Source organism: Lepisma saccharinum, chromosome 21 (genome assembly GCF_977018435.1).
Source record: "Lepisma saccharinum chromosome 21, izLepSacc3.1, whole genome shotgun sequence".
Lineage (NCBI taxonomy): Eukaryota > Metazoa > Arthropoda > Insecta > Zygentoma > Lepismatidae > Lepisma > Lepisma saccharinum.
In genome coordinates, this window is record NC_139249.1 from 5,806,039 (window position 1) to 5,821,790 (window position 15,752).

The following is a 15,752-nucleotide window of genomic DNA, read 5'->3' on the forward strand; positions in this document are numbered from 1 at the left end:
CGAGAGAGAGACGAGAGGGAGGGAGGGGAGGAGATCGCTAGCAGTCCCGATCCATCACCCTGGCAGTGTCTCATTGAGATATGCCCACACAGTGAGCTTCCAGTGAGGTGGCACCCTGTCCCGTTGCAAAATTAAGTGTTCATGTTCGTTTGCAATGAGTGTATTCATGAGCCAGGTCTGAAGCATTTGCAGATAATCATCGCCGGTCACATTTCCCGCAAAGAAAAACGAGCCATGAAGATGATTCTTGGAGATGGCACAGACGACAGTCACTTTTGGTGAGTCTCATTTGCTCGAGTGTGGCACAGGGATGTTCTTTGCGTCAAATGCGAACATTGACTTTTGAGGTGTTAACCTACTGTTAAATTTTCAGATCATTTGCACGAGAATTGGTAACGTTATTAGATTACGAAATGATATCAAATTTATTGAAACACCCAGTATTATCCTTCATTGGTCATGGTTCCTAAGTACGTCTTAACTGTGCTCAAATCTCTAAACTAATTTATTGAAAATACATAGTAAGTGTTATCTCCGATTATTTAGATGAGCAGAAGTGTATGTCAGGTATATATACTTCCTTCCTCACTGGTGATGTCTGCATTCAAGTTCTCATTTTTCGAGAAAAGATGGCCATAAAATCTTTGTCAAGAAAATTTCATGATATTTTGTTGTAGTTTTCAGTTTCACATGAGCATTTCAGTGTCTTAAATTCATAATAATTTTTTGATATGTTTAATTTTTGTATGTTCACAAACAGACCCATGTAAATTTCTAAACTTAACTGCGTATTAATTTTTTAGGAGGCATAGCCAATCTTGAAAGAAAGCAAAACAATGTAACTAATTACTTGGGTGGATGCTTAAAGAAGGGAGTGTCGGAAGTTCCTGAAAAGGTGAAATCCAACAGCCCATTGTTTTTAGCTGCTACAGCTGGAATGAGACTGCTTGAGTAAGTCATAAAGAAAATACTTTGTTATTTGTTCTTAAAGTAGTAATGAATTGACCATCTCATTGTTACTTATTGTGTTCTTTATATACATTTCTATATTTAACTCCATAACACATGTATATGAAGTCAACAACAAGTAACCATGACAACAACAAAATATATATGGCTGTTTCAGCCCATGCCTCCATACTTAACTTCCACTAATATATAACAGAAGAATAACTTTTTTCGTAAATATATTGAAAATTATTAGAGATTAGAAATTCTTTATTCATGGGTGAAGTTCAGCCTGTGGCTGCTCTACCACTTAATGAGATATGAACAATGATTAGAAACGATGGAATCATAATTGGTCGAACCAAATATAAAAGCTACATAAAAATAAGAAAAATACAAAATTCACACAATGATGCTCATGAGTGAAAAACAGTAATCAACTAAGCTGATTAGTGTTTGATCACATGAGTTGTTACCTGAAAAATTTTCATGGAGGAACAATTATGTATAATACACCAATATCATACATGTTTTCCTACATTATTGGGGAAGGCATCCCCCCCCCCCACTATTGTTCACCACAGATGGGATGAATAAACATTGTATTTTTCTGAATTTCTCTAAACCGAAACACTTACATGATGGTAAGAGACCTGTAGGAAGACGATGATGGAGGGATAATGTTGAGATGGACCTGGAGGAGATTGATAAGGATGGAAAAGATTGGATTGATCTTGCCCAGGATAGGGACAGATGGAAGGCTTTTGTTGCTGAAGCCATAAACCTTTGGATTTAAGAAGGCTAGAGCGGTAGTTTGTTAGAAACATTTACATAGATAATCCATAAATTGCATGAAAAATAAACAAGTGGAATAGGATAAATTGCCTCTCTGCGTAACCACCATACATATATACTTGAGCAAGTACTTTCGTTCCCACTGTAATGGAATTATGTAGTGTTTGAGGATTTTACATTGCGATCAGCATGCAAATTTACTACACTCTGTCCTGGGACACTCTGGAGCAAGCATGCCAAATCAAGGCTCTGTGCAAGTAGTGACTCGTAAGGGCTCGCCAATTAATATGTCAGAGGAGAAGTGAATGCAGCTACCAGCTGTTTGCAGCAGCTTACACTGCTTTGCTCTGCCAACTCGCTTGCTCCCCTTCTCTTCCGTTATGTGCAGCGTTTGCTCCACAGATTCCGGAGAGAGAGAGAGTGTATGAATGATCATTCTCATTAATGTCTAGTTTATTGCCAGTACCAAATAATGTACCATTCAGTTTAAAAGTACATTAAGCATACAATGATTTCTGTACAAGTAGTCTATACATATCAGTTGCTTTCCTTACTAGGTTATTTAATTTATTTGCATTTTCAAGTATTTATTGTAATTAAACATTATGCATTATGCATTGTTCTGGATTTTACAATTTCCTGTTTTATATATTATATTATATATTTCATTTTTTTTGTCCCAGTGTATCAAAATGCTATAAAATTTTCATACACTTTAAGCACTTTGGATGGGCCTAAAAATTGCACATTCTAGATAATACTGTATTTCTTAACTTCCTAACTTTTTAAAAAATATATATTTCTTGATAAATGTACACATGTTCTTGAAAGAACTATTTTTAGAGCCCACTTTATGCTCTGATAGGCTAATCGAGAATGACCAAGAGTTAAAAGTGGATTTGAACTGATGAATCGAACCTGGAACCCATTGATTACAAGGTGGCAGCATTATGAACTACACAGTCCAACAATTAAGTAATGAGACTGATTTTATATTGTGAAAAGGAAATAAAATAATTGAACATTGCCTGTTTATTACTCAAAGTACATCCATCCTGCATCAATACAGCAATTGGGATGGTTGGCGAACGATCGATACGACATTTGAAGATTGGACGTCACAACCTGTTGGATGGTCCTGTGTTCATCAAAAGTGCATAATTTCAGCTAGGAATACCTAGACAACCACTGTTCGCTGGCACCTTGCATTATCGTGGAGCAGGAATCAACTGCCCCCTCAGGAGACTGAGCTCGGATAGGGTCAGTTCTCTTTCATAATCATATGGAGCACTACGATAGCAACAGCCAATTACATTTCCATCCTCTGGAACAAATACATTATGAATAAAGCCTTTGCTGTCCTAAAAACCACAATATTGTCTTCACCTGCATTTTCTTCCCTCTTGGTAAATTTAGGAACTTCTATCCTGCGATTTGTCGGGTTGTCTGGTTTGTCCTCCACAACAATAGAATTCAAGAAATGTTTATTTCCACAAGCAGTTTTCAGAATCTCTTTCATGAAACTTGATGTTCACTCGCTGCTCCATAGCTATTACATGACGACACCCTTGCACCTCCTTCACGACACAGCGACATAATTCCCAGCATGCCCATCGCAAGTTCATTAGGTGTTGCCAGGATGTGGATTATGGCCCACACTACATTGTGAACGCATTACTTCACAGATAGAATGCACACATGGGACAATATAAAATCAGTCTCATTACTTAATTGTCAGACTGGGGAGGCCCTCATATGTATATGGGATAGAAAATGTAAATGCTGTAAGGTGAGATCACGTTATTTATTTGAAAATGACACCAACAAACATGTCTCATTGCTTTGCTTCCTAGGCTCCAGCATGAGAGGGACGTAGTTAAAATTCTGAATGAAGTAAGGGGCCTGTTCAACAAGACTGCTCTTAACTTCTCCGACAGCAATGTGAAAATCATTACAGGACAAGAGGAAGGGCTTTCAGGGTGGATTTCTTCCAACTACCTCCTCGGATCTCTCAAAAAGGTTAGTGATATTGATTTCATTTAATTTTTGTTATTTAGCATTACTTTTCTGCCATTTTTGGCTAATCACGACGATGAGGGTGAGTGTTGATACAATGAAATTGATGAAATGTCACAAAGAGAACCGATGCTCAAGCTGGGATTTGAACCTGGGAACTCTGGCATTGTAACGTGCTGTGATAACCACTTCACCAGTGATATCAATGCTTGAAAATTGTAATAATTATAAGTTGCTCAAGTTATTGATTGATAAGTAGTTTGGAGATTTAATAATGGCAAATATTTATTTACAAAGGATAAAAAAGAGATACCTATGTGAAATTTTTACAGCCCTTCAATGTAGTCGCCAGCATTGTGTACAACCTGTTGCCGGCGTCGTAGTATACCTGTAGCAGCACCTATTCTGTTAATATTTTGAATGCAGCAGTCTATTGCCTGAAGAATGTCTGGTACAGTTCAGAAGCTATGAAGTGGTTCCTTCATCTTAGGGATCAAACCAAAGTTACAGGGGCTGGTAGAGCCTCATCGAGCTAACAAATCAGCCACAGGTTGCGCTACATGCACCCAAGCTTTGTCCTGGAAAATGATGGAAGGATTCAGCAGTAAGTGTCGCCTCTATGGTCTGATCTTGAGGTACAGTATGTTAAGATAACACCATCACAGTCGTACACGAGAATCACCACAACTTTCACATTCGTGGGGTTCTGACTACACAAGTTTAGACTGCTAACTCCAACGATACTCTTCTCCTCTCATCACTGCGCATGCACCTAGTGTTGAAAGGAAGAGTTCATTTACTGTGACATAGGTTAGGTATCAAACTAACGTGTGATATAAGTGAGAAGCACCAGTTCCATTTCATGGCGTATAAAGCAGTGTTGCCACTATTAAATCTCCAACCCACACATTAGTATGTAAGTGTTCCACATTAGTTATATGCATCAATTTACCAAGAGTTTTGCTGCTTTAAAATATTCAAGATTTTCAGAATATTAAAATACATGCTATGTAATCGCAAAACCAGATTTTCTCACACAAAATTCGTGCAAAATAAAAGGAAACTTTAAATTTTGCATACTTTCAAGGATAATTAGATTACTGAAATGTCACCTGGCATTTTTGCAGACCCCGTGAAAGACCAGAATGCCAGAAAAAGTATCGGATGATATCTGTAAATAAATTCCACACCATTACTTTCTGATGCAGATACATCGGTATTTGACCCGGCCCTAATTACTATTGATTGTATATACAGATGCCTTCTGTTCCTGCTGGAAATAATAGGAGTACATTCGGAGCCCTAGACCTTGGAGGCGCTTCCACACAGATTTCATTTGAGGTGTCCGATGAAGACATGAATGCTACCGATGTCCACATGTTGCAGCTTTATGGCACAAAGTACCACGTTTACACCAGGAGTTACCTGTGTTACGGAGTAAAAGAAATCCAGCGGCGGTATTACATCCTGCTCTTGGTTGATGTAAGTATTTCGCAAAAGTAATATTACAGGTTTTAATATATGTTTCACCACTGGAGTCTTTGTGAAATAAATGTTTTCAAAGATTAAGAGGATTATTAGAACCTAATTGTTGATCAGTGTCATTGGTTTCTGATTGAAGAGTTAGTTGTGCGATTGATGTTTTTTTCTTTTTACCATGTAAACAATACAATTCTCTCTCCTCACAGGTGTATATTCAAACTAATAATTGGGAAAGTGTATTTTCAGTATCTGTGTCATCTTGTGTGTGTGTTGTGAGGGCATGTATAGCTTGGCCAAAAAAACCAAAGGAGTGGCGTATTCCAAAAATATGAGCTGGTTTACCATAACTATTATTATTTATTGTACAGGGTGTCCATAAATTATCTTTACAACTTTAGACTTGAATAACTTGAAAACTATACTAGATAATGACAAACGGTTTTCAACATGTGACAAGAAAACTCATAAAGTTTTTTTTATTTTCCAGGTGACGCAGATTTGACGAAAAATGTGGACGCCACAGGAAGAAGCTCAGTGTGTAGCCTGGTTTATAGAGACGAAGTCTGATACGCAAGTGCAACGAAACTTTCGGACACAGTATGGAAGGGAACCACCGTCCCGACCCACCATTCGGGCTTGGCATACGTCATTCATGGAAACAGGTAGTGTTCTCCATAAACAGGGGGCGGTTCAGCCTTCTGTGTCAGACGCCAACGTGGACAGGGCGAGGCAGGTGTTTGCAAGGAGTCCGACAAAATCAGTGCGAACGGCGGCCAGAGAGTTGGCAATGCCACTAGCAACAGTGCACAAAGTCTTGCATAAGAGATTACGTCTGTATGCTTACAAGGTGCAGCTGCTTCAGGCACTTGGGTATCGGACTTCGTCTCTATAATCTAGGCTACACACTCAGCTTTTTCCTGTGGCATCCACATTTTTCGTCAAATCTGCATCACCTGGAAAACAAAAAAACTTCGAGTTTTCTTGTCAAATGTTGAAAACCGTTTGTCATTATCTACTATAGTTTTCAAGTTATTCAAGTCTAAAGTTGTAAAGATAATTTATGGACACCCTGTATATATTTATTATTATATTCACCATAAGACAATTACAGGAAAGGCACTACGAGTATGAAAATGATTTGATTATTTATTTATTGTTTTGGATGGCGAAGTTAAGGCACAAGCCTTTTCTTCCACTTAACCATCTCTACTTTACATTTTACAAATTGATTTGAATAGCTACCAGTTTGCGAAATACATCAAAACTGAAAACATCAAAATACGAAAGAAAAGGAAAAAATAACACAAAAAAAGAAGGGAAGAGAAACAAAAAGACACATATACACTGTAAGAAAAAATGAAAAAAAAAATGCACGTAGAGCATGAACACGCACATTGCAAAAATACTCAAAATACAGAAAAGTCAGTCAGTGTTTGTCCTACAAATTTACATCAAGAAAGGTTTCAATTTATTGTCTTTCCCTGTTTTCAGTACTGGTAAGTTGACTCCAGAAGATAATTCCTATAGCATACAATAGCATGGACAGAACAAAGATTTGGAAGACTCTAAGACAGAAAAGAGTTGAGGAAGAGATAGTGTGCAAAGTGCAGAGCACATACAAGGCCAACCAGAGCTGTGTGAAGACACCAGTGAGAAGAACAGAGTGATTCAGTATAAGTAATGAACTAAAACAAGGAAGTGCTCTTTCCCCACTGCTCTTCATAATTACAATGGATGCAATTAATGAAGAGGTGGGAAAGAAGATAGGAGAGGAAGAGATGAAGGCCCTGTTCTTTGCTGATGACTTAGTAATTAGGGGAAACAGGGAAGAAGTACAGAGACAGGTTGATAGTTGGAATGAGGAAATCAGAAGAGCAGGAATGAAATTCAGTGCAGAAAGGAGCGAGGTGCTAATAACAACAAGAAACAGAGCCAGAAATGAACCGAGTTGAGGGTAGTGGAGATCTTCAAATATCGAGGCAGCATAATTGAGAGAAGTGGAAGAATAGATGAGGAACTGAAGAGGACAAATGGGTGGTGGACTATATCAAAGCATTCAGAGTAATATGGAACAGGGATGTACCTATGAAATGCAAGAAGGTAATATACAACACATACTATGTGCCAATAGTTACGTACGGAGCAGAGACTTTAACAATGACAGAGAGACAAAAGCAAGATACAGGCAGTGAAGATGAAATTTTTAAGAAGTATTGGGGAAGACTAGAAGGGATAGAATAAGGAATGAGGAGATCCGCCAGACAGTGGGGGTGGTGAAGCTTCAGGACAGAATAGATCAGGCACAGATGAGATGGTTCGGACACATGAAGAGGATGGATGCAGAAAGACTACCAGTGAGAGCTTACAATGCACAAGGAGTGGGTAAAAGGCAAAGGAGGAGACCAAGATGTCGGCGGAAAGAGCAGATAGTGGAGAATGTTAGGAGAAGAGGACAAGATTGGAACACCGTGGAAAGAGAGGAGTGGTGGAAGACCAGGAAGAAATGGAGAGGCTTGAGTTCTATGCCGACCCAGCCAGAGGCAGGAAATGGCGAAGGATGAGGATGATTTATTATATACGAGGGGTGTCTCATAAGTAGTGAGCCTGATAGGGTTCCCATAGTTCAATCTGAAAATAATTTGAGGATTTGAAATAGCAATTCTTTGTAAGTGTATACGTCAGAAAAATGAAGAGAGAAGAGATACGAGCAGTGATCAAGTATCTGTTGTAAAAGAGGTTGAGTCCCAAAGAAATCCATGAGGATATGGTGACAACATTAGGAGAGTATGCTCCATTCTCTGCCACAGTGAAGAGATGGGTAGCCAAATTTAAGCGGGGGAGAGTGAGTGTGGAAGATGACCCTCGTCTAGGCAGGCTAGTGGAGATGGTGACACAAGAAAATGTAGAGAAAGAGCCAAAACAGGTATAAAAACAGTGGAAACACCCCAGCTCCCCCACCCCAAAGAAGGCAAAGTCCGGTCCCTCTGCCGGGAATGTGATGAAGACAGTCTTCTGGACTCTAAGGTTTTTTTGTTGGTTGATCATCTCCAAAAGGGAAACACCATGATCAGAGAGCATTATGCTTCCCTGGTGAGGCAATTACGGGATGTTTTGAAGACTAAGTGACGGGGAAAGCTCTCTAAAGGGGTGATTCTGCATCACAACAATGCACGTGTTCACACATTGCTTGTTGCGATGGTAACCATCCGTGAATGTGGGTTTGAATTGTTGGAACATCCTCTTTATTCACCCGATCTTACTCCATCAGACTTTCATCTCTTCCCTAACCTGAAAAATGCTTTGGGCGGTGTGCATTATCAGTGTGATGATGACGTCATCAGTGCTATGGGTGACTATTTTGCAAGCCTTGAGGAAAGCTCTTATGAGACCGGGATAAAAGCACTGCAGAAGCTTTGGCAAAAGTGTGTGGACCTGCAGGGAGACTATGTAGAAAAATAGGTTGTTATTGTGGTTTCATCCTGTTCCCTTCTAGGTTAGGCTCGCTACTTATGGGACACCCCTCGTATTAATTAGATATGATACAAACAAAGCACCAATGCAGGCATGCAAGTAAAACAAAAACAGAAGTCCAACTTCAAATTTTCCAGCAATTTCTATATATACTCGTATGAACCAGATGACTTGATAACTTGCCATTGAACCAAAGTTATCCTTACAAAGTCCATAGTTACCAGCGAGCTATGCCAGGTAAGGCATTCTTTACTTGTAAGGTGGCGGTTGTTGGTTGCAGATGTAAAAGTTATGAAATTCCGCAAGGAAAGTGGAAGAAGAGGGGTCAACAAAGGGCTCTGATGATAGGAGGTGGGAGCTGAGAATCAGGGATGCTAGTCAGTCTTGCTTCAGACAACAAAGTGGTTTTGCAAGGACTTTGAACGGGGTGAGTGTGGCTGAGCACTCAGAGGGTTTGCTTCAGTAACGATAGTTAAATCTTGTAAATAAAATTTGGGCTGTGCGACTAGAAAAAATGTTGACAGTCGTTTATTCATCCAGATCCGCATACATCCACAAAGGTTAGCATCATGTTATTCCATCAAAGCACCCAGTGGCATGCTTAGGTTTTTCGAGAGGGGGAAGGGGTTGCATATAGTTTTATTTTATTATTATGTTACCCACTTTCTACTAATTATGCGAGTGTGTGTCCCTATACTCATTGTTTATTCCTCATGTCTCAATTTGTGTGCATATTTTAGTTTTTTAGTTCTCATAAAACCATGTAGCCAGAATTCGTTATTGTGAAGTAAAGGATATACAGTTGTTTTGTAACAGTATCCCTTATTAGATATAATACAAAGGGAAAGAATATGAATTTAGCATATGCATTTCATTTAAATAATCGAACACTGTGTTACTGTTTAGTAATTATTTCTCTTGTAGTTTATGGTTATTACAAGCATAAAAATACAGTTTTTCGTTGTGACGTTTCAGGAGATCACACGCTCCCTTCATCAGACATTTGTTTTAAGTTTGAATAAAGATACAGTTATAACAATGGTTAAAATTTTTTAACAAAAAGAATCAGTTATACAATGGATCGATCGATCAATTTGCTTTACTTCACTTTGCTTTTTGTGCCACTTTTGGCTAATTTGCGAAGATGAGATGAGTGATGACATGATGAAATTGATGAATGGACACTCAGGCCGGGATTTGAACCCGGGACCTCTGGCATCGTAGCGCAATGTGCTAACCACTCTGCCATGGGGCCGGCAGTTATACAGTGGATGTTGTCAATGTTACATTGTTGTAATATAGCAACTTAACTGTAAAATAAGCAGTCTGTTTTATTATTATTTCAGATAAAAAAATTATCACATTTTTTTTAGAAATCATGGTTCCCAAATATTATCAGGCATTCAAAATCGTCACGGAAAGTATCAAGAATCTATGTGAAAGCAATGATTTTGAATTGCATAATGATATTTGGGATTCATATTTTTTTAAAAAATGTGATTATTAATCAAACTAAAAACAAATGTCTGATGAATGGAGCATGTGTTCTCCTGAAATGTCACAACGAAAAACTGTATTTTTATGCTTGTAATAACCGTAGACTACAAGAAATTATTCTGCAATGCAAGCAATATGTACATACAAGAAAACTTGTTCGGTAATTGTTCTACTTGTGAAATATATCTAATTACATTGTATAATTTATTTTGTAGAACCAAATTTCTGAGAAAGGGAAACAGCCAATTGAAAGCCCATGTGACCCAATAGGATATTCTTCAAATAGAACTCTCGATATGTTATTTCCATCTCCTTGCACCATACCAAGCAGAGCTTATAATTTTTCTACTCAGGTAAGTTTACTCCATGTAGTGCATGTAATGTTCATATGTTTCTGTCTTATTTCTCAGTGCAAATGTTGATGAAGACTATAAGAATAGATGTTAATGGGATAAAAGTTCTCATTACAGCATGCAAGGTGGTAAAGCTCTCTCATTTTAGCAACATTAGCAGATGAAAAAAAAGCAATAGACATGAAATGCACATAAACACAGTATATACAACACACAAAAGTTGCAACACTGCTTAAAATATTTCACTTTTTTTTTTTGTTTACATAACTAGGTACTGAAGTATTCACATCAAAATGAAATCAAATCCATTCCTTAACGACCACATTAAGTAAATAGAAAGTGGAAATGTGGAGTAATTATTCATGTTTTGGAAGAAGAGAGGTATGGTTGCAAATTTTTATACTGAAAGTACTTAAAACAGTTTTGTGGATTAGTGTGTACTTCATTTCAATGTAATATTGAAGTAATTAGGTTGCTTCCAAGTTATCAAGTACATTTATTTTTTGATATTTTGTAACTTTTGAACTGGATACCTATAAATAATGGATATTTCCAAATGTATTGTCATTAATATTATTTTTATTTTGTTATGTGTACAGGGTTTTGAAGTTTTGCGGATGTGTGAGTACTTGATTTCAGTATACTAATGAAGTCTAGGGACGTTCAAGTCAAACTGGGACTTTTGAGTTTCCTAAATAAAAGATCAAATTTCAAGGAGTGGACTCTGCCTTTATTTTTTGACATATTCCCCTGCTACATTTATACGCTTATCCCGGCATTTAAATAATTCCTGGAAAGTTCCAGCATAGAAATATTTGTCAGTATGCCTGAACCATCCAAGCACAGCCTGTTTCACTTCATCATCAGTGCTGAAATGCTGACCTCGAGGGACAATTTTAGGGTCCAAAAATGTGGAAATCACTCAGGTTGTTTTGCTTCTGTAGTGAAATGACGTACGTAGGTTTCATCACATGTTATTATCCAATCCAGAAAATCCTTGCCTTTTCTGCCAAAATGGTCCTTTAACTCAGTGCAGACTTCAATTCTTCTGTGCTGGTCAAAATTGGAAAGCTGTCTTGGTACCCAGCATATGCTAACTTTTCAAAAATGCAAATGTCTGTGAATGATTGTATTCACCGTTCTCACAAAAAGATTCATCTCTTGTGCAATTTCATGACAGGTTATGCATCAATTATCCAGGATCAGGCGTTCCATGCCCTGAATATTCACAGGAACGAATGCTGGTCTGTGATCCCCACAACCAGGATCATCACTGACAGACGTACAGCCATCTTTGAATCGTTTACACCATTGAAATGTCTTACTGAGGTTAATCATCTCATCACCATACTGAGCTTGAAGTCTTCTGTAGATCTCCAAGGATTTTTCACCTTTGTTCATAAGAAACTTCATTACCACATGCTGTTCCATGCACACTAACATTGTTGTTTGCCATCTTTTTTAACGGTCTCTGAGCTGGCCTGGACATAGGACCACACACTAGCCACTTACTACTGTATGTAGTATCGCCAGCATACATTGTTATACCTGTAAATTTAAAAGTCCTGATTTGACTTTGTTTCAAAGTCATCTAATAAGATTCTTCTGTGTTATTTTGTATCTTTAGAACTGGATACCTATGAGTAATAAAGATTTCCAAATCTTTAACATTATTTTTATTTTGTTTGAGAGATGCACACCCATAGACTCACATGTACAGCCAAATGTACAGTCACGAACAGTTCTGGGCTGAAACGATCCCGTTGACTTTCATTGGGATCATTTCAACCCAGAAGTGTCTGTGACTGTATGAAAGCACCTGCTCGGTTTCTAAGAACTTGCTCTTTTTATTTGTATCAAATTTAGAGCACATGCTCATTGATGGTGTAGGTGTTCTCAGTATTTTATATGCATTAGGAATGGAGTAAATGCTCCAAAAACTTGAGAAGTAAGCAGGTACTCAGTTTTATTCATGTGACCAATCATCTTTTCTCCCCTTTGTTTAACATTTTCTCTTGTTTCAGGTAAAAAGTGTCACGTTTGCTGGCAGCAGTAATGCCACACAATGCAGAGCATTTGTGCGACAGCTGTTTAACTCCTCCTATTGCAGTTCAGTATTTACAGAAGGTGACTGCTTTGAGAATAAAGCAATTCCGTCAAAGAAGTCTCCAGATTTCCTTGTAAGTATTACATGACTTAGAATGTTGAATGCGATTGTTTTTCAGTTAATGGATTTTCTCATGCATTGACCAACATTTGGATAACACCCCAAAAGGAAATGAATGTGACAATAATTAACACATAAATTAACGTTCATTTAATACTGTTAAACTTTTGAAAAATGGACTTCGTTTACAAGTCCCCTCCCCCGATAACCTGTGAGCCTCCTTCCCTCCTCCCTGGAGATCAATTCTAGCTATGGGCCCGTGTCAACCTCACTTCCACTTAGTACACCCTGGACTGCATTTTGCAGACTAAAGATGCTCTGGTATCTGGACCTACGGCCAGTATAATCCTCTGTCAGACTGTGTGTGTGTTGTCCTGTACTTTGTCCTTATGTGAGCTGAGTGTCCAGCCTCAGTTTTTAACCCAAGTAAGAAAGCTTTAGTCTTCCGACATTACAGTTATGTTGTATTACATATTTTAGTTATGGTAAGATACTTGCTACGTCCCGTGTAGCGGTGCACTTCACAAGTACACTTACATTATAAGCTCAGCAGAGCATGCTGGATAATCCCAGGGTTCGGGTTGAGATACTGCATTCCTTCCCCTTGGATCCACAGGTGAAGTCCAATGACAACCCACGAGGTTGTCCTCCTGATGCAGGTATCCACAAGTACGAAATACACTTTCGAAATAAAGAAAACCCGCAATATGTTCAACTTTACGTTTATTATAGACACGCACGTATATCATGTAAGACTAAAATTACAATTAAATACTTTCGAACGGTACAGCACGAGATGCGTAAACCTATCTTTCCCGTAACGTGAATCACCTCTTGCTACTTCAAATCTCTCCGCGCAACTGCTAACCGTTTTTCTGGAAGGCGATAACACCTCCCCAGTTACACAGTGTTACCAGACACAATAACATTTTAATACTAGGAAGTTGATAAAAGCAAACAGTAATATATTAGAAATGTACAGTAATCTGGCACAGAGAATTTAGGTATGTGGTGGCAACAATGCAATGAAAAGCACGTGATCTTCTCACACCACAAGAGTTTAAATAAATCAACAATGGCTTTCAAAATATAAGAGAAACGAACGGCGTTTGCCAGAAACATGAAACAACAAATAGATATAAAGAATTTAACTCAGAAATTATTAACTTAGGCTTCACTAACTTGATTAAAATGAAACTTACAACAATCTTTAGAACATTTAAAGGCAAATCAAACTATTAATTTTGAATCTATATAAATTGTTTAAATTTGCCGCTATTCATACTTGTAGATATATCAGTGTATAATGTTAACGATTATAAAGGTGGCCATATTGGAAAATTGGCTGAAGGCATAAATATATTTATGAATATATATATGAATTATTAACTGTATAATACGTTCAACTATAATAAGCATGAAATAATAATATAAGATATAATAATAATAATATAAAAGCACGAAGTAATGGCAAACTCGGGGTCATTACATACTGGACCCCGTATAAATGACAGGTACAAAAAAGCCTAAGTGTTGACGCACACAAAATTTTGAATCAATCCATCAGCCAAGTTTATTCAATTAGCATAAGAAAGTGGTTATCAACATTCACTACTCCCATCTATCCCAAACTCAGATCCCATTTTGAAATGTATTTCCAATCCCAATTTTTCCTATCAGCATAAAAATGGATGACAAAACTTTGCTTAAATCTTGCTGTAACTCCCTACTGTTAATAGTCGTGTTTAGCTGTGTGTTATTTCAAATATTCTCTTGTAGGCATTCTCTACATTTTCCTACTTGGCTACAGGCTTGAATGTGACAGGGAAAGAGTCGAGAGATGACTACCTCCAAAAAGTCATGAGAATATGCAACCTAAATTGGAAGCAGTTGAACGGAACAGTCTTTCCAGGTAAAATAATATTAGTAATAATTTTCGGGCTGAGCCGATACTATTTTGAACCAATACCGATGCCGATACTCTTTCCGATTACCACCAATACCGATATCTTGAAAATTGCAATAAATAAAAGTTGTTCAAAATATTCATCAATGTTAGTGTATAATTAATCTTCTCCAATTATATGCATCAATTCACCATGAAATCTGTTTTAAAATATTCAAGAATTTCATCAGAATATTAGAATAGATGTTATATAACAACAACATCTAGTTTTTCATGCAAAATTGGTGTAAAATAAATAGAAAGTTCGGATAATTAGACTTCACGAAAGTGTTGTGTGGCATTTTGCGGACCCCATGGAAGACCAAAATGCCAAAAAGAGTATCGGCTGGTATTGGAAAATGAATTCCATGTGATACTTTTTTATACCACTAGCACTGGTATCAATATCAGCTCAGCCCTAATAATTTTGCATACCTTCATTGTCATACCTAAATAGCAATCTGTGATTAGGGGATGTGTGAGGTAGCTTGGAATATTTCTTTAGTGACTACGGAGCAGGGATAACAACCGTTGACCAATGCTTGGTGCAGGTAGATGTCGTACTTCTATTGGGAGGTGGAAGAAGGGTTGAGGCTTTGTCTGTCGTCTGAGAGACATTTGAGATTGGAATGGGTGAGAGCTGGAGAAGTGTAGGTACTGCATGTGGTTGGTTGGTTTGATGTGGATGGTGTTTTCAAATGACTGTCCTTGATATGCATGTCTGTATCTAGAAAGGTGATTTTATTGATGAGCTGGGTCCAGGCAAGGCCGGAGGTAGGTGGGTGCGGGGACTGGAGAATACAATATTTACGGGACCTATAATAAAAATTTTATCAGATTTTTTGTTGCGTAGTCTGAAGCAGTGGCAATATTTAATCATATCCAATAACATAATTATTTTCTTTAATTTTCATTAAATTCTGAGGGACCGTTTACCCACCATACCCCCTTGAGAATTACGTTGACATTTTTATTAATCTACAGATTTTAATGTTTTGCGTAATATAAAATTAGTTCCAGCATGCGGAAAATGCAAATAACAAAGATATTCGATCACAAAGTATGACCAGCGTAAGCA

General features: G+C 37.7%; 1 protein-coding gene across 3 annotated transcripts in view; it reads left to right on the forward strand.

Moving 5' to 3' along the window:
- LOC146004418 (ectonucleoside triphosphate diphosphohydrolase 1-like) overlaps window positions 1-15,752 on the forward strand; it is a 143,284-nt gene that overhangs the window by 111,460 nt on the left and 16,072 nt on the right. For all 3 annotated transcript variants that reach the window (XM_083143267.1, XM_083143266.1, XM_083143268.1), the window contains exons 6-11: window positions 804-951; window positions 3,597-3,762; window positions 5,017-5,241; window positions 10,425-10,562; window positions 12,587-12,742; window positions 14,509-14,641. In XM_083143267.1, coding sequence (XP_082999393.1) covers window positions 804-951; window positions 3,597-3,762; window positions 5,017-5,241; window positions 10,425-10,562; window positions 12,587-12,742; window positions 14,509-14,641 — 966 coding nt within the window. The remainder of the gene's footprint in view (window positions 1-803; window positions 952-3,596; window positions 3,763-5,016; window positions 5,242-10,424; window positions 10,563-12,586; window positions 12,743-14,508; window positions 14,642-15,752) is intronic.